The following is a 26,914-nucleotide window of genomic DNA, read 5'->3' as shown; positions in this document are numbered from 1 at the left end:
TCAGTGCCAACCAGTGCCACCCATGAGTGCCCATCAGTGCCGCCTATCAATGCCCATCAGAGCTGCATATTAGTGCCACCTACCAGTGCCCATCAGTGCCACCTATCAGTGCCAATCGTCAGTGCCCATCAGTGCCACCTCAATGGTGCCACATCATAGGTGCCGCCTTATCAGTGCACATCAGTGAAGTAGAAAACGTACTTATTATCCAAATGTTATAACAGAAACAAAAGAAAACCTTTTTTTTTTTTTTTAATTTTCAGTCTTTTTTTATTGGTTTACCAAAAAATAAAAAACGCAGAGGTGATCAAATACCACCAAAAGAAAGATCTATTTGTGGGAAGAAAATGATACAAACGTCCTATGTGTACAGTGTTGTATGACCGCGTAATTGTCATTCAAAGTGTGAGAGCGCTGAAAGCTGAAAATTGTATTGGGCAGGAAGGGGGTGTAAGTCCCCGGTCTTGAAGTGGTTAAAGAGGGGGAAGCGGATGGGCCAAATTTATATATGCATCCTGTCTGCTGAACAGGACTCTTTATTGGAGGGTACGGGGAGGGGGTGGGGCACATCATTTGGCACTGGGAGAAGACGGGATTTGCTCCGCCTGTGCCCTCAGGTCACTGGGCTCCATAGAGGCAGAGCTGAAACTTTGTTGAATTTGGAGTGGAGTGAGGAAGAGTTTCATCCCCCACTGGTATTTACGGGCCTGGTAACCATATATACGCTAATGGGCCAAAGGGGTGGATCTCCAGTAAAGATACAAAATCTACTCTTGTGTTGGCCCCATGATGTGCATTAAGGGTGCATGGGCACCGTCCCCTCTCTCCTGCCACCCCCTCTATCACCCAATAGATAGATTCATGCATTGCATGAATCTATCTATGGCCACCGCTGCCACCCCATTTTTAGGCACCGGGCGCCTGAATTACAGCGGCGGGGGTGTTTTTGAAGCACCTGATTAGAGCCATAGGCTCTAATAGGCATCAGAAACAGTGACCTGCAAGCACCATGCTGTGTGTTAGAAAAGCAAATGAATATTAGGATCTGGGGGGGGGGGGGGGGGCGTGATATGGAGAGTAGATGCTCTACGTGAGCGTTTCGGAGGCTTCCGGTGCTCCAGGAGACACGAGTAGCAAAAGGCTGCAGGCATAGCCCTCTCCTCCTCATCCAGACTCAGCAGCATAGCATGGCGACACTCCGCCATACTGCTTCACAGCCTCCAGGCAAAGGGAAGCACCAGATAGGCTGTTTATGAGCCTATCTATCTTCCCAGAGCACGGACCAAGGAAGGACAGCCAAGAAGATTGTCCTTTGTAACTTATATATACACTCCTTCGGGTAGGATTCGATACCTACCTGACAACCACTGTGGTTTTGTGAAGGCCAGTGGCGTGCGTGTACTCTTATTATATGTACACACTCCATTGGAGCCAATTAACAGTGGCGCCGGACCCCGTATAAAAATAAAAACAGCCAAGAAGATGTCCGACCAAGACGGGACAAATCGTGGCTCCCCCAACCATAAAGATGGATGAAATGGTCACAGGTATGAGAAAGACTCACCGTTGGCTGACCGGATGCCCCCGGGTTTCGGCCATGGGGGTCTTGTGTCGGGGAGAAGCATTGCGGCGCGCAGTGGCAAACCCGCAATGGTGAAGCGGAACCTCTTGGTCGGTGACAGTGGAGTACAGGTTGCCAGGGAGGACCCCCGATGCTTGGGCGATGAGGATGATAGAAAGCTACAGGGGTTGGATGTAGATAGGGAGGGAGGGGGGCATTCGTTTTTTGCTTAAACAGCTTAAGGATGAAGGTGTGAAGGTACTGTGGCCTTTTTTGTCCCCCCTTTCCCTTTTTTTTCTCTGCCCCCCCACCTTTCCTTTTTTTTTATATCTTTTTGTCTCTTGGAAGCCCGGGGCGTCCCGGGTACCCTAATCATGCCATTAACCATCTTTCTTCCATTTGGATGGTCCCAAGAAAAGGGACTTTATATTCTGCATATAGGCAGAAGGGAAGAAAATTCCGGAGATGGGTGGTACACCTTTTTTTCGGACTAGTCTTCCTGTTAGTGGGACTATTTTGGGTGTATTGTTATATGTTTGTGCATTACAGGTTTATTGTTGAATTTTGTTGCTGTTTTTTTCTTTTTTAATTATTTTTTTATTTTTATTTTTTCTGCCAGATGCATCCAATGGAGAAATTACGGAATCGCCTAAAAATCAAGATGAAAGAATAGCTAGAGGTGGGATGAAGTGGTCCGGTAATATGCTTAATAAAACACATATATCGAATAAGAAAAAGTGGATATAAAGATTAGTGATGGACGAACTTCCGACGGGACGTTTCGCGAACGCGAAATGCGAACGGACCCAAACGTTCGCGAAACCGACCGTTCGCCGCGGGCCCCATTGACTTCAATGGGAGGCGAACTTTGCAAACCTTCATGTCGAATTTGCGGCCACGTGGTAATTATTAGGGGGTAAAACGTAGTCCCACCATCTGGACAATGACATAATACATGTATGAGGTGAATTTGGGATCGATAACTACAAGCATTTTTATTTTATTTGGGAAATTGTTCTAACAATTCAGGACTATGGAGCTAATGAAGGCAATGGAGGAGAGGGAAGGTCAGGGACCAGGGTAGGCAAAGAAGAGGGTGCAGGAGATGATCACCAGCAGCGTGACATACCGGAATGACACATGCACCGTGATAGAGGCATCTGACAGCAGCACCGTAATACAGAGCACTGACAGCAGCACCGTGACATACAGCGCTGACAGCAGCACCGTGACATACAGCGCTGACAGCAGCACCGTGACATACAGCGCTGACAGCAGCACCGTGACATACAGCGCTGACAGCAGCACCGTGACATACAGCGCTGACAGCAGCACCGTGACATACAGCGCTGACAGCAGCACCGTGACATACAGCGCTGACAGCAGCACCGTGACATACAGCGCTGACAGCAGCACCGTGACATACAGCGCTGACAGCAGCACCGTGACATACAGCGCTGACAGCAGCACCGTGACATACAGCGCTGACAGCAGCACCGTGACATACAGCACTGACAGCAGCACCGTAAGCAGCCCCAGGAGGAAGTCAGCACAGCACAGGGATGGTGTGATCCCCTCATAATAAGAACCCCCAGGAGGAAGTCAGCACAGCACAGGGATAGTGTGATCCCTTCATAATAAGAACCCCCAGGAGGAAGTCAGCACAGCACAGGGATATCATAAGCAGCCCCAGTAGAAATATGACACCGCTCAACCTCTTCAAAGAGGAGGGTAGGGGCATATAGTACGGTGTGCTTTTTTGGGTCAAGGAAGTGAGCCAAATGAATTAAGAAGGTCTGTGTGCTTGATTAAAAAAATAGTTTATAGACATATACATGGTCTACTGGTCACATGTGTTGAATTCCTCCGAGATCCATGCCTCATTCATTTTTAGAAATGTGAGGTAGTTAACACTGTGGTGAGCTAGGCGAGTACGCTTATCGGTCACAATCCCCCCTGCTGCGCTGAACGTCCTTTCGGACAGGACACTGGATGAGGGGCAAGCCAACAGTTCGATTGCAAATTGGGCAAGCTCTGGCCAGAGGTCAAGCCTGCCCACCCAGTAGTCTAGGGGTTCATCACTCCTCAGAGCGTCCACATCGGCCGTTAACCCAATGTAGTCGGACACCTGACGGTCTAGGCGTTCCCTGATGCTGGATCCGGATGACACCTGTCGATGGGTCGGCTGAAAGAATGACCTCATATCCGAAGTCACCAACACATCTTCAAACCGGCCTCTTCTTGCAGGCGCTGTTGGATTGGTACCCGCAAATCCTTCTCTGGGAGTGGGAATTGCTCCTCTGCCAGCGCACGCAAAAGCAGAATGCAGCATTTCTCGAAGCAAGGCCTGGAAGTGCTGCATTCTGACAGCCCTCTGCGACGGCGGTAACATTTCCGCCATTTTGTGTTTGTACCGGGGGTCTAAGTACGTTGCCACCCAGTACTGGTCCTTGACCCTCATGCTTTTTATACGGGGGTCCCTATTAAAACACTGGAGCATGAAGGCCCCCATTTGCACTAAAGTGGAAGCGGTGTGGTGGCCTGGCTCCTGCTCATCATCCAGGATAATGTCGTCCTCTTCATTCTCCTCTCCCCATCCTCGCACAACAGGGATCCCAGAAAGGTTTAAAGCATGCTCTTCTTGCTCCTGCTCATCCGCCCCGGCACCATCCTCCTCTGACTCCTCATCAGACTCCTGTTGTTGACTTGTCTCAGATAGAGTAGCCCCCCCTGGGAATTCATCCAGCATTGCGACTTCCTCATCTTCCCGCTCCTGCTCCTCCACAGCCTGATCAATGACACGACGCAATGCACGCTCCAGAAAGAAGGCATAAGGTACCATGTCACTGATGGCGCCATGGCTGCGACTGACCAGTTTGGTGATCTCCTCAAATGGCCGCAGAAGTCTGCATGTGTCGCGCATGAGCAGCCACTGGCGCGGTGAAAAAAAACCCAGCTCCCCAGAACCGTTTCTTTCGCAGAGTTCATACAGGTAGACGTTAACTGCACGTTTCTGCTGGAGCAGCCTATCAAGCATATAGAAGGTTGAGTTCCATCGCGTCGGGCAATCGCAAATAAGACGTCTGACCGGCAGATGGTGTCGCCGCTGAATGTCAGCAAGGCGAGCCATGGCCGTGTAAGATCTTCTGAAATGGGCCGAGATTTTCCTTGCCTGCCGCAAGATGTCCTGGACCCCAGGGTATTTGACAAGGAATCGCTGCACGACCAAGTTTAAGACGTGTGCCATGCACGGCACGTGCGTGATTTTGCCCTGTTTCAATGCGCTAAGCAGATTGGCACCGTTGTCACACACCACTTTACCAACTGTCAAATTGAGCGGTGTTAGCCACTCATCTGCCTGTGAACGCAAAGCTGAAAGGAGTGCCGGGCCAGTGTGGCTCTTTGCTTCCAGGCACAACAGACGCAGCACGGCATGGCAACGTCTCACCTGGCATGTGGAATAGGTTCTGGGGAGCTTGGGCGGTGCAGTGGAAGAGACGCTAGCAGCGGAAAAGGAGGAGGCAGCTGAGGAGGAGAGGGAGGAGGATGGAGTAGGAGGAGGAGAAGAAGAGTCAGGCCTGCATGCAATCCGTGGCGGTAAAACCAAATCTACACGGGTGCCACGGGTTACATGCTTGACGGCCGTCAGAAGGTTCACCCAGTGGGCAGTAAAACTGATATACCTTCCCTGCCCGTGTTTGCTAGACCACGTGTCTGTGGTCAGATGTATCTTGGCACCGACACTGTGTGCCAGAGATACATTCACTTGCCGCTGAACATGGCCATATAGCTCTGGGATGCCCTTCTCTGAGAAATACTTCCTTCCTGGGACCTTCCATTGTGGTGTTCCAATGGCCACAAATTTGCGAAAGGCCTCCGAGTCCACCAGTTTATATGGCAGTAGTTGGCGGGCTATGAGTTCTGACAAGCCAGCCGCCAACCGTTGGGCAAGAGGGTTATCCGGCATCATCATTTTTTTACGCTCAAACATTAGGCCCACGGAAGCCTGCCTTTTTGCAGAAAAATGTGAGCTTGGCGTGATGGAAGGTGGAGTGGAGGACAATTGTGAGGAGAGAGGAGAAGGAGAAGTAGAAGACGAGGCTGGACGGTGAGAGCCTGCAGTGTGGCTTTGTGTGTTCCGTTGCTCCCACTGGGCTCGGTGATGGCTGCTCATGTGCCTTCTTAAGGCGGTCGTCCCTAGGTGAGTATTGGGCTTACCGCGACTAACGCGTTGACTGCAAAGATTGCAGATGGCAACGCTATTGTCAGCAGCGGACACGTTAAAAAAAGCCCACACTGCGGAGCCATGTGCCGGTGTCCTGGGAGCGCCAGATGTGACCGTACATGGTCGATGACTCGCTCCTGATACATTTGCAGTCTGCTTTGTCCCTGCTGTGCAATGTAAGTCATTGCTGCTTCTCCTCCCTATCTGCTGGTCCATATCTCCCTCTGAACTCCCCTCCTCTTCCTCTCTTGTGGGCACCCACGTGACATCACTAGACACGTCATCATCAACGTCACCTTCCCCACCGCTATAAGTAGAGATCTCGGAGTAGGCAGCAACACCGGGGACCAACCTCCTCCTTGGGCTGATCTGGGTACTGGCGTCAGACTGCTGAGTAGCGCTTGTTGCTACCTCCTCTTCCTGATCCAATACCAAGAGTGGCTGCGCATCAGAAATGTCCTCTTGATATGGATCGGAAAATAATTCCAGTGACTCAAGCGGAAGGTATGTGGTGGTGGTGGTGGTGGTCGTGTTGTTGGTGGTAGTGTCTTTGGGGGTGCACATAGCAGAGAGTGAAGAAGAGGGTGCAGATCGAGAGGATGAGGAGGGTGCAGAAGAGTAAGGCTGAGCGAGCCACTCAACCAAGTCTGGTGCATCCTTTAAAGTAATTGAACGCACCTTCTGCAACTTCCCACTTTGGCTCAAGCCTGTTGCTCCTGCCCTACCCCTACCACCCCTGCGGAAGGGCCTGCCTCTTCCTCTGCATGTCATTTTTTAAATGACCCTGTGACAAAACTCTTAGTCCCTATACCGCTGAAGGACTGCTGCAGTATAGGTGAGCGGTCAGCAGTGGTGCACGTCAACCCTATCTATTGTGGACCTATAGCGGTCCTTACAGAACAGCAGACTGTACCGCACTCAAGCCTATGTACCGTAGCACCCTATACCAAGTTACCAGTCCTTATAAGAACTTTTGTGGACCAAGCAGGTTGTGTATTAGTGTTTAGCAGACTGTACGTCAGTCCCTATACCGCTGAAGGACTGCTGCAGTATAGGGCAGCGGTCAGCAGTGGTGCACGTCAACCCTATCTATTGTGGACCGATAGCGGTCCTTACAGAACAGCAGACTGTACCGCACTCAAGCCTATGTACCGTAGCACCCTATACCAAGTTACCAGTCCTTATAAGAACTTTTGTGGACCAAGCAGGTTGTGTATTAGTGTTTAGCAGACTGTACGTCAGTCCCTATACCGCTGAAGGACTGCTGCAGTATAGGGCAGCGGTCAGCAGTGGTGCACGTCAACCCTATCTATTGTGGACCGATAGCGGTCCTTACAGAACAGCAGACTGTACCGCACTCAAGCCTATGTACCGTAGCACCCTATACCAAGTTACCAGTCCTTATAAGAACTTTTGTGGAACAAGCAGGTTGTGTGTTAGTGATTAGCAGACTGTACGTCAGTCCCTATACCGCTGAAGGACTGCTGCAGTATAGGTGAGCGGTCAGCAGTGGTGCACGTCAACCCTATCTATTGTGGACCGATAGCGGTCCTTACAGAACAGCAGACTGTACCGCACTCAAGCCTATGTACCGTAGCACCCTATACCAAGTTACCAGTCCTTATAAGAACTTTTGTGGAACAAGCAGGTTGTGTGTTAGTGATTAGCAGACTGTACGTCAGTCCCTATACCGCTGAAGGACTGCTGCAGTATAGGTGAGCGGTCAGCAGTGGTGCACGTCAACCCTATCTATTGTGGACCGATAGCGGTCCTTACAGAACAGCAGACTGTACCGCACTCAAGCCTATGTACCGTAGCACCCTATACCAAGTTACCAGTCCTTATAAGAACTTTTGTGGAACAAGCAGGTTGTGTATTAGTGTTTAGCAGACTGTACGTCAGTCCCTATACCGCTGAAGGACTGCTGCAGTATAGGTGAGCGGTCAGCAGTGGTGCACGTCAACCCTATCTATTGTGGACCGATAGCGGTCCTTACAGAACAGCAGACTGTACCGCACTCAAGCCTATGTACCGTAGCACCCTATACCAAGTTACCAGTCCTTATAAGAACTTTTGTGGAACAAGCAGGTTGTGTGTTAGTGATTAGCAGACTGTACGTCAGTCCCTATACCGCTGAAGGACTGCTGCAGTATAGGTGAGCGGTCAGCAGTGGTGCACGTCAACCCTATCTATTGTGGACCGATAGCGGTCCTTACAGAACAGCAGACTGTACCGCACTCAAGCCTATGTACCGTAGCACCCTATACCAAGTTACCAGTCCTTATAAGAACTTTTGTGGAACAAGCAGGTTGTGTATTAGTGTTTAGCAGACTGTACGTCAGTCCCTATACCGCTGAAGGACTGCTGCAGTATAGGTGAGCGGTCAGCAGTGGTGCACGTCAACCCTATCTATTGTGGACCGATAGCGGTCCTTACAGAACAGCAGACTGTACCGCACTCAAGCCTATGTACCGTAGCACCCTATACCAAGTTACCAGTCCTTATAAGAACTTTTGTGGAACAAGCAGGTTGTGTGTTAGTGATTAGCAGACTGTACGTCAGTCCCTATACCGCTGAAGGACTGCTGCAGTATAGGTGAGCGGTCAGCAGTGGTGCACGTCAACCCTATCTATTGTGGACCGATAGCGGTCCTTACAGAACAGCAGACTGTACCGCACTCAAGCCTATGTACCGTAGCACCCTATACCAAGTTACCAGTCCTTATAAGAACTTTTGTGGAACAAGCAGGTTGTGTATTAGTGTTTAGCAGACTGTACGTCAGTCCCTATACCGCTGAAGGACTGCTGCAGTATAGGTGAGCGGTCAGCAGTGGTGCACGTCAACCCTATCTATTGTGGACCGATAGCGGTCCTTACAGAACAGCAGACTGTACCGCACTCAAGCCTATGTACCGTAGCACCCTATACCAAGTTACCAGTCCTTATAAGAACTTTTGTGGACCAAGCAGGTTGTGTATTAGTTTTTAGCAGACTGTACGTCAGTCCCTATACCGCTGAAGGACTGCTGCAGTATAGGTGAGCGGTCAGCAGTGGTGCACGTCAACCCTATCTATTGTGGACCGATAGCGGTCCTTACAGAACAGCAGACTGTACCGCACTCAAGCCTATGTACCGTAGCACCCTATACCAAGTTACCAGTCCTTATAAGAACTTTTGTGGAACAAGCAGGTTGTGTATTAGTGTTTAGCAGACTGTACGTCAGTCCCTATACCGCTGAAGGACTGCTGCAGTATAGGTGAGCGGTCAGCAGTGGTGCACGTCAACCCTATCTATTGTGGACCGATAGCGGTCCTTACAGAACAGCAGACTGTACCGCACTCAAGCCTATGTACCGTAGCACCCTATACCAAGTTACCAGTCCTTATAAGAACTTTTGTGGAACAAGCAGGTTGTGTGTTAGTGATTAGCAGACTGTACGTCAGTCCCTATACCGCTGAAGGACTGCTGCAGTATAGGTGAGCGGTCAGCAGTGGTGCACGTCAACCCTATCTATTGTGGACCGATAGCGGTCCTTACAGAACAGCAGACTGTACCGCACTCAAGCCTATGTACCGTAGCACCCTATACCAAGTTACCAGTCCTTATAAGAACTTTTGTGGAACAAGCAGGTTGTGTATTAGTGTTTAGCAGACTGTACGTCAGTCCCTATACCGCTGAAGGACTGCTGCAGTATAGGTGAGCGGTCAGCAGTGGTGCACGTCAACCCTATCTATTGTGGACCGATAGCGGTCCTTACAGAACAGCAGACTGTACCGCACTCAAGCCTATGTACCGTAGCACCCTATACCAAGTTACCAGTCCTTATAAGAACTTTTGTGGACCAAGCAGGTTGTGTATTAGTTTTTAGCAGACTGTACGTCAGTCCCTATACCGCTGAAGGACTGCTGCAGTATAGGGCAGCGGTCAGCAGTGGTGCACGTCAACCCTATCTATTGTGGACCGATAGCGGTCCTTACAGAACAGCAGACTGTACCGCACTCAAGCCTATGTACCGTAGCACCCTATACCAAGTTACCAGTCCTTATAAGAACTTTTGTGGAACAAGCAGGTTGTGTGTTAGTGATTAGCAGACTGTACGTCAGTCCCTATACCGCTGAAGGACTGCTGCAGTATAGGGCAGCGGTCAGCAGTGGTGCACGTCAACCCTATCTATTGTGGACCGATAGCGGTCCTTACAGAACAGCAGACTGTACCGCACTCAAGCCTATGTACCGTAGCACCCTATACCAAGTTACCAGTCCTTATAAGAACTTTTGTGGAACAAGTGAGTTGTGAATGTTTAGCAGACTGCAGCAGAAGGGCAGCAGTCAAGTATAATATCCTTTCTATATTTGGAAGAAAGAATATTATACATGTACAAGCCTATTACTGTACCACTGATACCAGTCCTGAAAAGAACCTTTGTGGAACTAATAATAACAGCAAGTCTTTAAAATTACCCTCACTGCCTGACAACACTGCTTCCTTCCTGTCCCTATACAAATTGGCAAAAAAAGAGAACGATTAGTGGTTACTGGAACAGCTCTTTTGTGGACCTTGATAGTAACAGCTAATGATGATGATGATGATGATGATGATGAAAGACTAATCTGGCTGTCCCTGTAGCATACACCGTCCTTTCCCTTTCTCTAAACTAACAAAAGACACTCAGGCTGCTGCAAGAATCAGCAGCACAGCAAACCTATCAACACCTAACACCTATACCAGTCCTGAAAAGAACTTTTGTGTACCAAATAGCTAGTGGTTTATCTCTCCCTACTCCACACAGGAACCTGTCCCTATCTTAACAGAAGAAAGAATGTAAAATGGCCACCGGATCGGGTGTATTTATAGGTTAGGGGGAATGTACAAGTGTCCATGTGCTGTCATGTCTCAATTGGCTGTCCTGTATCACATGATAAACGTGTCACCAAAGGTTAAAGTTCTTGTATACATTAAACACGTAAGTCCGCCGCGGCGAACGACGGAAAAAGGCGTTCGAACGTGCGGACCGCGAATGTCGGAAATTCGCCGCGAAACGACCGCCGGGCGAACCGTTCGGCCATCACTAATAAAGATTGTGTCATATAATGTAAGGCAGAGATCCTCAAACTACGGCCCTCCAGCTGTTGTGAAACTACACATCCCATGAGGCATTGTAAAACTCTGACATTCACAGACATGACCGGGCATGATGGGAATTGTAGTTCCTGAACAACTGGAGGGCCGTAGTTTGAAGACCCCCTGATGTAAGGGAACTAGGATCAATTTGCAAGAGGGGCCGTCTCTAGCGTGAACTGCGAACCCTGGGGGCAGAGATTGTGTTCCTACAGGAGACGTACTTAACGGTAGGGTCAACCCCCCCCGTATGCCTTTGTTTCCATTTAGTCAGAGGTTTCATGCGACTTCTGCTATCTCGAGAGCTAGGGGAGTGACAATAGCTTTCCATAGATCATGTCCTTTTATACCCATGGAAGTGAAGACGGATCCAGAAGGCCCTTTTCTCTTCGTGAAAGGTAGAATACATGGTCGATGTTACAGATTTGCCTCAATTTATGCCCCTAATAAACTTCCAATCCAGGACCTTCAAAATGATAGGGAGATTTATGGAAGGTGTCCTGGTTTTAGGTGGCCATTTTAATCTTAGCCCTTATACACACGGGTCGGACATTCTGACAACCAAATGCGTTGGATTTTGTCCGAAACTGTTGCATACACACGGTCGGACAAAGTTGTCTGAAAATTCGATCGTACTTAACGTGATGATGTTATTTCATTAAGAAAGTACTACGTTCAGGCTAGTAGCCAATAGCTTTTGGTCTAGGAATTTGATCTGAGCATGCGTGGCACTTTGTCCGATCGGAATTCTCTACACATGATCGGAGTATGTCCAATCAGAGCATTTTGTCGGAAAATTTTACAGACAAGTTGGAAAACTGTCGGTTGGATATTCCGACGGAAAAAAACAGATGGAGACCACACACAGTCGGATTATCCAACAAAATGGTCCGATAGGACACATTCCGTCGGAATCTCCAACCGTGTGTACAAGGGCTAACACTGGATCCTGGTGTGGCTACCTCATCGGGTAAGACATCACTGTCGTTTAGAGCCTAAAGACATATTAAAGCTTACGATCCCTCCATTTGGTAGATAGCTGGCGGGTGCTACATGGTCAGGAAACAGATTATAGTTATTACTGTAAAATACATAACACATAATCAGGGATCAATTTATTTATGGTGGACCAGTTCTATCTGCATCAGGTTTGTATACAGTATCGGTTTTGATTTTTCGATTGATTGCCGGTGGTGGTAAGGAATGGGTGATTAAATTAGTCCATTTTGGACAATAAACGAGTCTAGGCCCTTGTACACGCGGTCGGACATTCCGACGGAAAATGTCTGATCGGACCGTGTTGTTGGATAATCCGGCCATGTGTGGGCTCCATTGGACCGTTTCCGTCGGAATATCCGATGGACAAAGTTTTAGAGCTGGGCTACAAAACTTTCCGACAACACGGTCCGATGGGACTTCGTACGATTGTGTGTAGAGAATTCCGATCGGACAAAGTGCCCCGCATGCTCAGATCAAATTCCTAGACCAAAGCTATTGGCTACTAGACTGAACGTAGTCCCGTCGTAACGAAATAACGTCGTCACGTTACGAACGATCAGATTTTCCGACAACTTTGTCTGACCGTGTGTATGCAACACAAGTTTCGGACAAAATCCGACGGATTTTGTTGTTGAAATGTCCGACCCGTGTGTACAAGGGCTTAGAATTCTTCTCCCATAAATTAGTATCATATTTTATTTATATTAAATGAGGGTGTGTATCTATCACAGGGTGGTGTCTGTGGATACTAAGGATGAGCCGAACACCCCCCGGTTCGGTTCGCACCAGAACTCGAAACCCCAAATTCGTACGAACGTTAGAACCCCATTGAAGTCTATGGGACTCGAACGTTCGAAATGAAAAGTGCTAATTTTAACGGCTAATATGCAAGATACTGTCCTAAAAAGGGTTTGGGGACCTGGCTCCTGCCCCAGGGGACATGGATCAATGCCTAAAATGTTTTTAACCACTTTCAGACCGGACCATTTTGCTGGTAAATGACCAGAGGTCTTTTTACACTTTGGCACTGCGCTGCTTTAACTGGTAATTGCGCGGTCATGCAATGTTGTACCCAAACAAAATTTGCGTCCTTTTCTTCCCACAAATAGAGCTTTCTTTTGATGGTATTTGATTGCCTCTGCGATTTTTATTTTTTGCGATATAAACGTAAAAAGACCGCAAATTTTGAAAAAAAATGATATTTTCTACTTTTTGTTATTAGAAAAATCCAATAAACTCAATTTTAGTCATACATTTAGGCCAAAATGTATTCAGCCACATGTCTTTGGTAAAAAAAAAGTCAATAATTGTATATTTATTGGTTTGCGCAAAAGTTGTCACATCTACAAACTAAGGTACGTTTTCTGGAATTTACGCAGCTTTTAGTTTACGACTGTCTATCTCATTTCTTGAGGTGCTAAAATGACAGGGCAGTACAAAACCCCCCCAAATGACCCCATTTTGGAAAGTAGACCCCCTAAGGAAATTGATAAGAGGCATGTTGAGCCCATTGAATATTTTATTTTTTTGCCTCAAGCGATTGAATAATGACAAAAAAAAAATTTTTTTTTTTTTTTACACAAAGTTGTCACTAAATGATATATTGCTCACACATGCTATGGGCGTATGTGAAATGACACCCCAAAATAAATTCTGCTGCTTCTCCTGAGTACGGGGATACCACATATGTGGGACTTTTTGGGAGCCTAGCCGCGTACAGGGCCCCGAAAACCAAGCACCGCCTTCAGGCTTTCTAAGGGCGTAAATTTTTGATTTCACGCCTCACTACCTATTACAGTTTTGAAGGCCATAAAATGCCAAGATGGCACAAAACCCCCACAAATGACCCCATTTTAGAAAGTAGACACCCCAAGCTATTTGCTGAGAGGCATGTTGAGTCCATGGAATATTTTATATTTTGCCACAAGTTGCGGGAAAATTACAAACTTTTTTTTTTTTTTTTTTTTTTTCACAAAGTTGTCACTAAATGATATATTGCTCATGCATGCCATGGGCATATGTGAAATGACACCCCAAAATAAATTCTGCTGCTTCTCCTGAGTACGGGGATACCACATATGTGGGACTTTTTGGGAGCCTAGCCGCGTACGGGGCCCCGAAAACCAAGCACCGCCTTCAGGCTTTCTAAGGGCGTAATTTTTTGAGTTCACTTCTCACTACCTATTACAGTTTTGAAGGCCATAAAATGCCAAGATGGCACAAAACCCCCACAAATGACCCCATTTTAGAAAGTAGACACCCCAAGCTATTTGCTGAGAGGCATGTTGAGTCCATGGAATATTTTATATTTTGCCACAAGTTGCGGGAAAATTACAAACTTTTTTTTTTTTTCACAAAGTTGTCACTAAATGATATATTGCTCACGCATGCCATGGGCATATGTGAAATGACACCCCAAAATAAATTCTGCTGCTTCTCCTGAGTACGGGGATACCACATATGTGGGACTTTTTGGGAGCCTAGCCGCGTACGGGGCCCCAAAAACCAAGCACCGCCTTCAGGCTTTCTAAGGGCGTTACAGTTTTGAAGGCCATAAAATGCCAAGATGGCACAAACCCCCCCCCCCCAAATGACCCCATTTTAGAAAGTAGACACCCCTAAATTTAGGGGTACACTAGTGAGACTAGGTAATAAATGGCGGGTGCCCTGAAACTATAAAAAAATAACTAACCAACCAGCGTCACCTGTAACAGTTATATGGTGATCACTGGTGAAAGGGTTAACTAGGGGGCAATCAGGGGGCTTTATGCGGTAGTATATGGGGGTCCCTGGCGCTATAAAAAGCTGCGGCGAACCTAAATACCTACCTGCCTAACTAGCGTCACCTGTGACACTAATACAGCGATCAGAAAAACGATCGCTTATTAGGCTGGGTTCACACTGGAGCGATGCGGGAACGCCACGAATGCGCGGCGGGTTCCCGCATCGCATGCCTCCCGGCGGCAGTTCACACTGCCCTATGCGAACTGCTGGGAGTGTCAGTGAAATGTTAATGACACCCCCAGATCAGTTCGCATATCGCAGTGCGATCTGCAAACTTGGATCGCATGGTGTGAACACCCATGCGATCCGATTCTGCTGCGGACCAAAAAAAGGGTCCCGTGCGAGTTTGCGGCGGGTGCGGCGGGTGCGACACGAATTCAGCCATACTATCTGTATAGCTGAACTCGAATCGCACAGAGATCGGATGTGATTTGCACTGCAGTGCGGTGCGAATCACATCCGTTCTCATAAACCGCTGCAATGTGAACCCAGCCTTAGTGACACTGGCGACGGGGGGTGATCACGGGGTTAAACCTTTATTGGGGGGGTTAGGGGGGTACCTTAGAACTAAAGGGGGCTAACCCTAACTGCCCTAACAGTTATTAGTCACAAATGACACCTGCCGGGTGATCAGGGGGTTAAACCTTTATTAGGTAATAAATGGCGGGTGCCCTGAAACTATAAAAAAATAACTAACCAACCAGCGTCACCTGTAACAGTTATATGGTGATCACTGGTGAAAGGGTTAACTAGGGGGCAATCAGGGGGCTTTATGCGGTAGTATATGGGGGTCCCTAGCGCTATAAAAAGCTGCGGCGAACCTAAATACCTACCTGCCTAACTAGCGTCACCTGTGACACTAATACGGCGATCAGAAAAATGATCGCTTATTAGGCTGGGTTCACACTGGAGCGATGCGGAAACGCCGCGAATCCGCGGCGGGTTCCCGCATCGCATGCCTCCCGGCGGCAGTTCACACTGCCCTATGCGAACTGCTGGGAGTGTCAGTGAAATGTTACTGACACCCCCAGATCAGTTCGCATATCGCAGTGCGATCTGCAAACTCGGATCGCATGGTGTGAACACCCATGCGATCCGATTCTGCTGCGGGCCAAAAAAAGGGTCCCGTGCGAATTTGCGGCGGGTGCGGCGGGTGTGGCGGGTGCGGCGGGTGCGGCGAATGGCTGAACTCGAATCGCACAGAGATCGGATGTGATTTGCACTGCAGTGCGGTGCGAATCACATTCGTTCTCATAAACCGCTGCAATGTGAACCCAGCCTTAGTGACACTGGCGACGGGGGGTGATCACGGGGTTAAACCTTTATTGGGGGGGTTAGGGGGGTACATTAGAACTAAAGGGGGCTAACCCTAACTGCCCTAACAGTTATTACAGTCACAAATGACACCAATGCAAAAAAAAAAAAAAAAAAAAAAAAATGACATTGGTGTCACTGTGACTGGGGGGCAGGGGTAATTGGGGGGGTGATCGGGGGGTAAAGGGGGGGTGTGAGTGTGCCTGGCATGTTCTACTGTGTGTGGGATGTGTTGGTGCAACTCACTGATCCGCTCTCCTCCGTGTCGGAACGAAAAATACCGACACGGAGGAGAGAATACATCACTTCCTCTCCTGTGTTTACATTACAGGAGAGGAAGTGATGTCACCGGGGATTTCCATTCGTCGGGAGCGATCGCGAGGGGGTGGCCATGAATGAATGGCCGTCCCCTCGTCCGGGATCGCTCCCGAACGAAAACCGACCGCCGCAGGCACCGGGCGGGGGCCCGATCGGGCCCCCGACCCGCGGGAGGCAAAGCACGTACATGTACGTGCTTATGCCTGCCCGTGCCATTCTGCCGACGTACATCGGCGTGAGGCGGTCGGCAAGTGGTTAAAAATGGCCGTTTTGGCGGGACCACTGATTTTAATGACGATTAAAGTGAAAAAAAAAGTGAAATATTCCTTTAAATATGGTGCCTGGGGAGTGTCTGTAGTATGCCTGTGAAGTGCCACATGTTTCCCGTGTTTAGAACAGTCCCTGCACAAAATGACATTAAACGGAAATAACACCATTTAAAACTGCTTGCGGTTTTTATGTTATATCTGGTTCCTGCAATATGGTTGAAAATCATTCAGAAAAATGGCATGGGTAGCCCCCCCTGCCCATTACCAGCCCCTTTGGGTCTTGTACGGATATTAAGGGGAACCCCGTACCCATATTAAAAAAAGAAAATACGTGTGGCCCCAGGCCCTATATACTCAGAACAGCAGTATACAGGCGGTGCAAACAAGACAGGGACTGTGTAGGTTTGTTGTGTTAAGTTGAATCTGTTTGTAATTTTCAACTGGTACATTTTTAAAGTGTAGCTCCAGCCAAAAAAACTATTTTTAAGCTTTTTGGAAAACATAGGGAAGGGTTATCACCCCTGTATAATTTGTTTTGTCGTCCGTCTTTTTTCATCTCACTTGCTGTTGTCTCCTTCCGTTTGCAAGTAGGAGATGTTTGTAAGTTGGATGTCTGAAAGTAGGGGCCTGCCCTATATGCTCTGCAGAAATGGCGGAACAAGGTGTTGGTTTTGCAACAACATTGTAAGCCCTCAAAGTGACTCTTGGTGGGCGCTGGAGCGCCCTGCTGTGAACGATTATATCAAGAATTGTAATTACATGCCATTGTTGAACAGTGGTAGAAAAATTGACCTTTGGTGGTTGTGGTGCTGGTGCCACAACACTATAAGTCCTCACCATTTCTCTGGGTGGGCACAGGAAGGGGCCCTCCTGTGAAATATTATATCAAGAATTGTAATTACATGTCCCTGTTAAACAGGGGCAGAAAAATTGGGCCTTAGGCACTGGTGCTGGTGCCACCACACTGCAACCTCTGCCATATACTCTTGTTTTATTGCAGGAATTAGCCCTGCTGCAAAGCATTGCATCAAAAATTGTAATTAAACGCCCCTGTTAAACAGGGGCAGAAAAATTGGGCCTTAGGCACTGGTGCTGGTGCCACCACACTGCAATCTCTCCCATATACTCTTGTTTGATTGCAGGAATTAGCCCTGCTGCAAAGCATTGCATCAAAAATTGTACTTAAACTCCCCTGTTAAACAGGGGCAGAAAAATTGGGCCTTAGGCATCACCCAGAACCAGAAATGTTCTTCCAACATATCAGCGGAGGAGGAAGAGCATAGACAATCAACATAACAAGACAGTCACTCAGCATCAGCATAGGCAGTCTTGAAGGGATGTGATATTTCAAAAAAAATTATTCGGTTACATCAGCTTCAGGTGCTTGGTAGCTGTGGGTGATCCAAGACTGATTCATCTTGATGAAGGTCAGTCGATCAACTGATTCGGTGGACAGGCGCACCCTGTGATCGGTAACAAAGCCACCAGCAGCACTGAAGGTGCGTTCCGAAAGAACGCTGGATGCAGGACAGGCCAGTAGCTCAATTGCATACTGTGCAAGCTCTGGCCAGTGATCCATCCTCAAGACCCAGTAAGCCAGAGGATTTTCGGTGGGAAAGGTGTCCAAGTCTGACCTTGCCCCTAGGTATTCCTGCACCATGTAAATCAGACGCTGGCGATGGGTGCTGGAACTGATCATACCTTGGGGCTGCGGACTAAAAAATTGTCTGAAAGCATCAGTCAGACGGCCACCTTCTCCACCGCTCCTTCTGACCGATGCCTCAGCAACACGTTGTCCAGGACCAGGAGTTTGTAACCTCCCAGTCTCTGGGAACGCGTTGCACAGACCTTTCTGCAAGGCCTCCCGGAGATGTCTCATCCTCTGCTCCCTCTGCGATGGCAAGATAAGGTCGGCAACCTTACCCTTGTACCGTGGATCAAGGAGAGTGGCCAGCCAGTAATGGTCCCTCTCCTTGATCCGAAGAATACAAGGATCCTTCCGCAGGCTTTGCAGGATCAGGGAGGCCATGCAGCGTAGGTTAGCTGAGGCATTCGGTCCGGAGTCCTCTGGGTCACTAAGGGCAACATGATCCGCAGCTACCTCCTCCCAGCCACGTACAAGTCCACGTGTTTCTTGGGACTGTAAATCATCCATACAAGACTGCTGCTGCTGCTGATGCTGAGTGCCAGCCTCCACCTCCATGCTGACACAATCATCCTCCTCCTCCTCTTCCTCCTCCTCATCCTCTTCCTGTGTGATGGGTGGCACAGCAGGAACACTATCTGGATAAAGGGGGCCTTGAGAGGCAAGGAAGTTGTTAAGGTTTTCAGATGGTGAGTCTGACTTAGTGGAAGGGGACCTCTCTTACGGCTCTGGTTCTGGTCTCACTGGAATGAGGACAGGAAGACCGGAGCGCAGTGGGGTAGGAGAGTCCAGCCAGGTGCAGCAGCAGGTACTGAGTAGATGAGGATCCTTCCGGAGCAGGAACTCACTGTAGCAGGGAAGCAGCTAGAAGAAGACTGCAGACCGTGGAATCAGGATGGATGGCTCTTCAGGATGCGAAGGTAGCAGATGCAGAAGCAAGCAGGAGTGGTCAGAGGTATCAGGTACAAGCAGAGGTTCGGCAACAGGTAAACAGTCCAAGAGGAGTCAAACAAGCCGGGGTCGGAGCAGGAGAGGTCAACAAGGTCAGACGGAGCCGGGTCAGGTATCAGATAGGTAGCAGGCAGATAAACAGGTTACTTCAGGCACAAGCTGCAGACGAACAGCACAGAACATCTGCAGCTGTTCCTTTAAAAAGGGCCACTGGAGCCAATAGCGAGACGCGCGTGCCCACGACGACCCGCGGCACGAATGCGCGTGCGCCAACGGAGACCGGATCGTGCAGAACGGACGGATTCCTGACAGAAGTCCTCCTCTTCCTGCCTCTGTTCTGCCTCAAGTGCCCTGTCCATTATTCCACGCAGCGTATGCTCCAAGAGGTGGACAAGAGGTACAGTGTCACTGATGCATGCACTGTCACTGCTCACCATCCTTGTGGCCTCCTCAAACGGTGACAGGACAGTGCATGCATCCCTGATCATGCCCCACTGGCATGGTGAGAAAAAAACGAGCTCCCCTGACCCTGTCCTGGTGCCGTAGTCGCACAGGTACTCATTGATGGCCCTCTGCTGCGTGTGCAGCCGCTGCAGCATGGCCAACGTTGAGTTCCACCTGGTGGGCATGTCACATATAAGGCGGTTCTTGGGCAGGTTCAACTCCTTTTGGAGCTCAGCCAGCCGAGCACAGGCATTAAATGATCGGCGGAAATGCACACAGACTTTCCTGGCCTGCTTCAGGACATCCTGTAAGCCGGGGTACCTGCCCAAGAACCGCTGCACCACCAGGTTAAGGACGTGAGCTACACAGGGCACATGGGTCAGTTGTCCCTGTCGGAGGGCGGAGAGGAGGTTGGTGCCATTGTCACAAACCACCATTCCTGGCTTAAGCTGGCGTGGCGTCAACCACCTCTCGGCCTGCCCCTGCAGAGCTGACAAAACATCCGCCCCAGTGAGGCTCCTGTCCCCCAAACAAACCAGCGCAAGCACGGCATGGCATTGTTTTACCTGCGTACTTGCGTAGCCCCTGGAACGCCTACGAAGCACCGCTGGTTCTGAGGACAGAGCACTGGAAGAGGCCATGGAGGAAGAAGAAGAGGAAGGGGTGGAGAAGAGAGGTGTGTCACAACCAATAGTAGCATTTTGGAGGCGTGGTGGCGGAACAACCTCCAACACTACTGCACCTTGTCCTGCATCCTTCCCAGCTGCCAGAAGAGTGACCCAATGGGCCGTGAAAGACAGGTAACGTCCCTGTCCATGCCTGCTGGACCATGAGTCAGCGGTAATATGCACCTTACCGCTGACCGCCCTGTCCAGCGAGGCAAGGACATTGCCTTCCACATGCCGGTAGAGAGCCGGAATCGCCCTCCGTGAGAAAAAGTGGCGTTTGGGGACCTGCCACATTGTACAAACTCACGGAAGGGGGCCGAGTCTACCAACTGAAAAGGCAGCAGTTGAAGTGCTAGCAATTTAGCCAAGCTAGCATTCAACCGCTGGGCATGTGGATGGCTGGGAGTGAACTTCTTTCGCCGGTCCAGCAGCTGGGGCAGGGACATTTGCCTGCTATAATCGGACGTGGGTGTACCGCTAGCAGAGTTCCCGGAAGCACTTGGCTGTGACACACCTAATTCTACACCTTCATTCCTCTCAGAGCAGGTTTCAGAGAGGACTGAAGGTCTAGTGGGGTTGGAGATCCCAGCTGATGAGGAGCAAGGAGAGGTCCGCTTTGTTCTTTGGTGTGGGTCTTTGAGGTACGCTTGCCAACGAGCTGCATGGCAGGTCAACATATGTCTGGTCAAGCATGTGGTGCCCAAGCGGCTGATGTTTTGGCCACGCGAGATACGCTTGAGACATATGTTGCAAATAGCAGCGGTGCGATCTGATGCACTCGTCTCAAAAAAGGCCCACACCAAAGAACTTTTAGAATAATGCGCAGAGGCAGCGACCTGCACAGGCGGAGCTCTGCGGTGTGATTCAGTCGGTGTGCTGCCCCTAAGCTGGCCCCCGGAGGGCATCCTGCCTCGTTGGACATGTGCCTCCTCCTCCTCCTCCTCCTCTCTCCTTCCAGGCACCCACGTGGAGTCAGTGCCCTCATCATCCCCTCCCTCTTCATCGCTGTAGCAAACCTGGCAGTATGCTGCAGCTTGTGGAACATGACTGCCAGATTGCTGTCCTTCTTGAGCATCCCCTCTCTCTGCGCTCACGCTACTGCCTTCCTCTAGCTGAGTGTCATCATCAGAGCCCACAAAACACTGGGCATCCTCCTGGAGCATGTACCCAACACTGTGCTCAAAGAGTTCAGGAGACTCCTCAGGAGGACGTGGTGGGTCTAGGGAAGGAGTCATTGATGATGACATTGAGAGGAGGGAAGACGATGCGTTGGCAGCTGCTTTGCTAGTACCCTGAGACTGGGTGAGAGAGGATGAGGAGGATGAAGAGGGCTTGGTCATCCACTATACCAAGTCGTTGGCATGTTGCGGTTCAACATGTCCAGCTGCCGAAAAGAAGGACAAGCGTGTCCCATGGCCACGTGCTGATGACAATGCACCGCGTCCACGACCAGCACTGTTGTCTCTAGACACAGAGCCTGCTTGCCCTCTTTTATCGGCTCGCGCCTGTCTGCCTCTCCTTGCTGGCCTTCCAGACATGGTAATGGCCTGAAGGGAGTTGGGTAAAACAGCAGTGTAATGGAGTCACACAACACCCACTAAGCCCTGCAGATGGCTCTATTAGAGAACAGCAATAAACGGTAGATACAGGTGTATATTGTGCTGGAGTCACACAACACCCACTAACTCCTGCAGATGCCTTTATTATAGAACACCAGAGATAAAGGGGTATACTGTAATGGAGTCACACAACACCCACTAAGCCCTGCAGATGGCTCTATTAGAGAACAGCAATAAAGGGTAGATACAGGTGTATATTGTGCTGGAGGCACAAAAAACCCACTAACTCCTGCAGATGCCTTTTTTATAGAACACCAGAGATAAAGGGGTATATACAGATGTATACTGTGCTGTGCTGGAGGCACACACAACTTCCAATAACTCCTGCAGATGGCTCAAATAGAGAAGAGCTATGTAGGTGGATTATAGCGGTGTGTACTGGGTACAGAGCACGCAGACAGCACGCACAAGCTCCTAACGCTACTGACTGCAAGCTCTATTATAAAAGATAGATCACTAGCTATATAGGTGAGGTGAATATAGCGGTGTATACTGCGGTCAGGGCACGCAGACAACAACCACTACACAACAGCAAGATCGAAAATCGGCCGAAAACGGCTCCAGGCGACGTCCAATGACGAAACGCGTAGGGCATGGCCTAAGGTGTACACTCTCTCATTACGGCGGCGGTGGCGGTGAATTCAAAAGCTGTGAGCAGGAAATATACTGAAGCATTGTTTTTACCCTTCGGTTTGTGAGTAAATCTCTTATACATCTAATAAAATGTTGTTTTAAACGGGATCACACTATGTCTGCATCATTTTGTTTTTAATGAGGGACATCACTGGATGGCAACTGAAGCAGCTCCATATAGCGACACAGGGGCTTACACTGTGGAGGCGCATTAACCCCTCAAGGGGCTAGGGAGCTGGTGAGTGTGGATTATTGCCTTTATGCATGGGAATCGCACCGGTTGCAACCCAGGAAGTCACCAAGCACTGAAGCACATTGTCACTTTTTGTCCCAGATAGGACTTTCTGATATCATTTTTCTGCTGCTGGACATTTGTATTAATTTGTATCTGCAATTTTGTAATTTTTTTCCTATAGCGATTTTTTATTTTATTTTTTGTAATTCTTTCTGGTAGCGACTTTTTATTTATTTATTGAATACAAAGCACTGTACTTATGTATTTACATTAGCACGTAGCACTTTATTGCACCTATTGAAGCTGTGGCACTATTTTAGGCACTTAGCACTTTACTCATCATGTGATTAGAAAAAACGCACTTTAGAAAAAAACGCACAAAAGTACTTCTATAGGATGTATATTGTAATTGCACATCAGCATATAGTAATTAAATCCAAATAGCATTTTTGTTACATATTTTTAAGCACGGTTTATACTGTTGGTTGTAAAACTGCACATAAGGATTTTTTTTTTTTTTCATCATTTTTTTCACATGTCAGCTACTAGTGGATAATTTAACAATAAGGCGAGACTATTGCAAACACCTAGTAGATATAAAAACAGGAGAGCGCCATAACTACCCTTCTTTATATTTGTCTATGGTTTTCAACCTTTGGGTTGGATTTTTAGGTAGCGGCAGCCCCTCATTTCCACGTCAATTGCTATTCGGTTTTAAGGCCTCACATATTGGGCTCAATCACATTTTATGTCCATAGCACACCTTAACCCCCCCCCCACCCCACCCCCTTGGTTTTGGATTCTGCGTTGGCTAGGTAGAACTGAGGGAAGTGGGCGTGAAGGAACTTGGGACTATACCGGACAGGAAGGTGCGTTTCCTGAAGTAGGATTATATCCAGTTTCAGGGACTTATAGTAGTCAAGAGCTTTTCTGCGTTTAATGGGGGAATTGAGGCCCTGGATATTGTGAGTGGCTATCTTGAGCCTAACATCTTGTTGCTCAGTCATGGAGCAGAGGGGGAGCCCAGCATCTGAAGACGACCTCACTTACCCAGTCAGTGGCGGAGTTCCCGGCAACAGTGGTGGGATCGACGGCCTGTGATTTTCTCGTGGAATGTATTGCCGACAGGGTTAGCTCAGACATACCTGAAAGATACGACAGTGTCAAGCAAACATTAAAAAGGAGTAGCTTACCATCTGGGGGGAGACAGAAAGAGATAGAACAAGGAAAGAAAGTGTTCCTGGGAAAGGAAAGAGGAGATCAGGGCAGGAGACACCCCCCGAAATCCTGAGAAAGAATAGTGTTAGCAGCTGACCCATAGGGTCAGATGTCCCGACCCTCAGGCACCCGAGAGAGACCGAGGGAGGGGGAGTTGCGCAAGTGGTCCCTCGCAGAACTGGGGACCCCTAGTCGGGAAACATCCCGATCTGTTGATTTAACATCATACAACGATAGAAATTAAACAATAATAAAGAACTTGAGGCACGGCCAAACTTTGCGTTTAGGGGACGCGGGGGCAGGCCAGTAAAAGAGAGTCATTAACCATAAAGTGAGAATACATATCTGGGGAGGTTGCTGGAATCTGCAGCCCTCTATAGTGACCGTTTAGAGGCCCTGAGGGCCAAACTAGAGGGGGCGCAGATCATGTGAGGGGTTGTGGGTAGTCCAGAAGGGGGTATGGAAGACTGCATAGCGTCCAGGGTTATTGAAAGCAAGGGGAAAAGAGGTCAGCGTAGGTCCTAGGAAGGGGGAGGGCAACAAAGGTGGAGGACCAAACTTCCAATGGTTGGGGAAAAGTCCTCTGGCCCTCTCCAGGACCTCGGAAGGTCAGTCACACAATGGAGAGTAGAAGTTGAGGCCTGGATGTTATTCAGGTGGGTGCATTGTCCTTGACCTTCTTTGCTCTTCCAGAGTTCCACAGCGGAGATTGTGGGCTGTTGGGTGTGGGCCGTTTCTGTGAGCCCTGTCCAGAGTTAGAAGTGTCCATGTCAGCTTCTTGAGAAATAATTTTCAACCTGGTGAGGAGCTTCTCCCCCTCGGGGAATGTGGAAAAAGCGTATGTTTTCCCTTTGTCCGTGAACCGGACAGCAAATGGGAAGGCCCACTTGTATTTTATGTCTCTTTGTGTCAGTGCAAGCAAGAGGGGTTTCAGGGCTCTCCGTATCTGTATGGTGGAGGGGGAGAGGTCCGCAAAGATCTGAACCTGGTGGCCCTGGTACGTGACGTGTTGCATGGATCTGGCTCTCTTCATGACTTCTTCTTTCACAGAAAAATGGTGTGGCTTGGCCAGAACATCACGTGGAGTGCCGTCCTTCCTAGGGGGGCCAAGGGTTCTGTGGACCCTGTCGAGTTCCAGCTTTGGAGCTGGGATGTCAGGGATTAGCTGAGTAATTAGGTCGTGAACTGCTTTGGACACATCAGTTATCGATTCTGAAAGCCCTCGGATTCTAATGTTGTATCTGCGTGACCTGTTTTCAAGGTCATCAATACGGGCCATGGCTAGGTTTAGTTGCTCCTGCACCGAATAAATGTGTCTGGAGTTTTGGATGGATCTGGCAATTGTGTCTTCCATTTTGTGTTCGATCGTTTCGATCCGGGAGCCCAGGTTAATAAAGTCAGCTTTCAATTCCCCTGTGATTTTCAGGGCAGTTTGGGAGAGTCCCCTTTCCAACAGTTCAGAGAACTTACCAAACAGGGCATCCATGTGTGAAACTGGATCTGCATGAGCAGCCTCATGTGAGGCCATGGCAGCCTGGGAGGCCCTGTGTGTCCCTGCGGGGAATGGGGAGAATTCCTGGAAGGTGCGTTCCAGCAGGGATACCGTGGAGGCCTGAGACGGCGTGGCATCCTTGGGTGGGCCCCTGAGGTTGCCAGGGGTGGCATGGAGAGGAGGAAAGTCTGTGTCTGACCTGTAATCCGCCAAGCCTGTGGATCTGTGTTCCTGGGATAGGAGCTGTGCTGCGGTGGCAATTTTGGATTTCTCCCACACATCCAGCGATGCGAACAGCGGGCCCAGACTTCGTTTAGCCGGTCCCCCGGTCATTCGGTGGTGTGCCCCAACTCTCCGGGAGTCTGTCCGTGCTGCTTAGTAAGCGGAAGGGTGGTCGTGTCGTGCGGTAGGGGTCCCGTGGTTCCGCGAGGCGGCGGGGCTTTAGATGATCGCGGCCATCTTGGAAGCCTCGCGCATGCGCACTGCCTGTAGCTGGATTTTAATTAGTTTCAGTGCTCTGTACGGAAGGCTCGATGCTCCATTTGAGGTATCTATAATGGGGTTTAGCGGGATACTGAAGTCTCCTCCTAGGATAATAATGCCTGATGCAAAAAGACGTTAATAAATCTTTGATTTTGCGGAAGAAAACTACCTGTTTTGAGTTTGGGGTGTATATTTTTGTAATTGTGATGGGGCGTTGTCCTATTTTCCCCTTTACGAAGATGTATCTACCTCCAGGATCTGACAAGGTGTCCTCTATCTGGAAGGATGTCTGTTTGGATATCAATATAAATACCCCTTTCGTTTTCCCTTCTGGGTTCGTGGCATGGAATGCTATTGGGAATCTTTTGTCTTGTAGTTTCAGAATTTTGTCAGATTTAAAGTGTGTTTCTTGAATACAAATGATATTTGCTTTTTGTTTGTGGAATTCATTGAGGAATTTGGTTATTTTTTCAGGTAAGTTAAAGTGGGGTATCCCCTAAAAAAAAAAAATTAAAAGTCAGCAGCTACAAATACTGCAGCTGCTGGCTTTTAATAATCGGACACTTACCTGTCCCGGGTTCCAGCGATGCGGGGGAACGAAGCCCCCCCCTCGCTCCCCGCTCCGCTCGCGGCGCCGTCATGCATACTGTGGGCACCCGGCTGTGGCTTCACAGCCGGGCACCCACTGCGCATGCGCGAGCGGCGCAGGGCGCCGTGATACGCCGTACAGTCACCTGGGACACGTGACAGGTCCCAGGTGAATGTGCGGCGCGAGGGGAAGTGATGTCACCAGCCCGGGCAATGAAGAAGGCAGACTACGAGGGACCCCCTAGCAACCGGTATTTAGAGGTGAGTAAAAATTTTTTTTTTTGCCAATTATTTTTTTTTGATTTTTTTTAAGATTTTTAAGTGGTTTTATTTTTTGGGGGGCAACTCCAC

The 26,914-nt window shown here is 49.1% G+C and overlaps 1 protein-coding gene across 1 annotated transcript in view; it reads left to right on the top strand.

Annotated features, from left to right (window-relative positions):
• The window catches only part of LOC143981499 (uncharacterized), a 113,297-nt gene that overhangs the window by 57,747 nt on the left and 28,636 nt on the right, over positions 1–26,914 (top strand). Inside the window, exon 5 of the mRNA XM_077479366.1 lies at positions 2,181–2,258. Within this exon, the coding sequence (XP_077335492.1) occupies positions 2,181–2,258 (78 nt within the window). The remainder of the gene's footprint in view (positions 1–2,180; positions 2,259–26,914) is intronic.

The sequence above is a fragment of the Lithobates pipiens genome, unplaced genomic scaffold, assembly GCF_037356315.1.
Source record: "Lithobates pipiens isolate NorthernLeopardFrog02 unplaced genomic scaffold, aLitPip1_a1.2 Scaffold_16, whole genome shotgun sequence".
Classification (NCBI taxonomy): Eukaryota; Metazoa; Chordata; class Amphibia; order Anura; family Ranidae; genus Lithobates; species Lithobates pipiens.
Note: the sequence above shows the minus strand (reverse complement) of the source record. Positions and strands in the feature narration are given on the sequence as shown.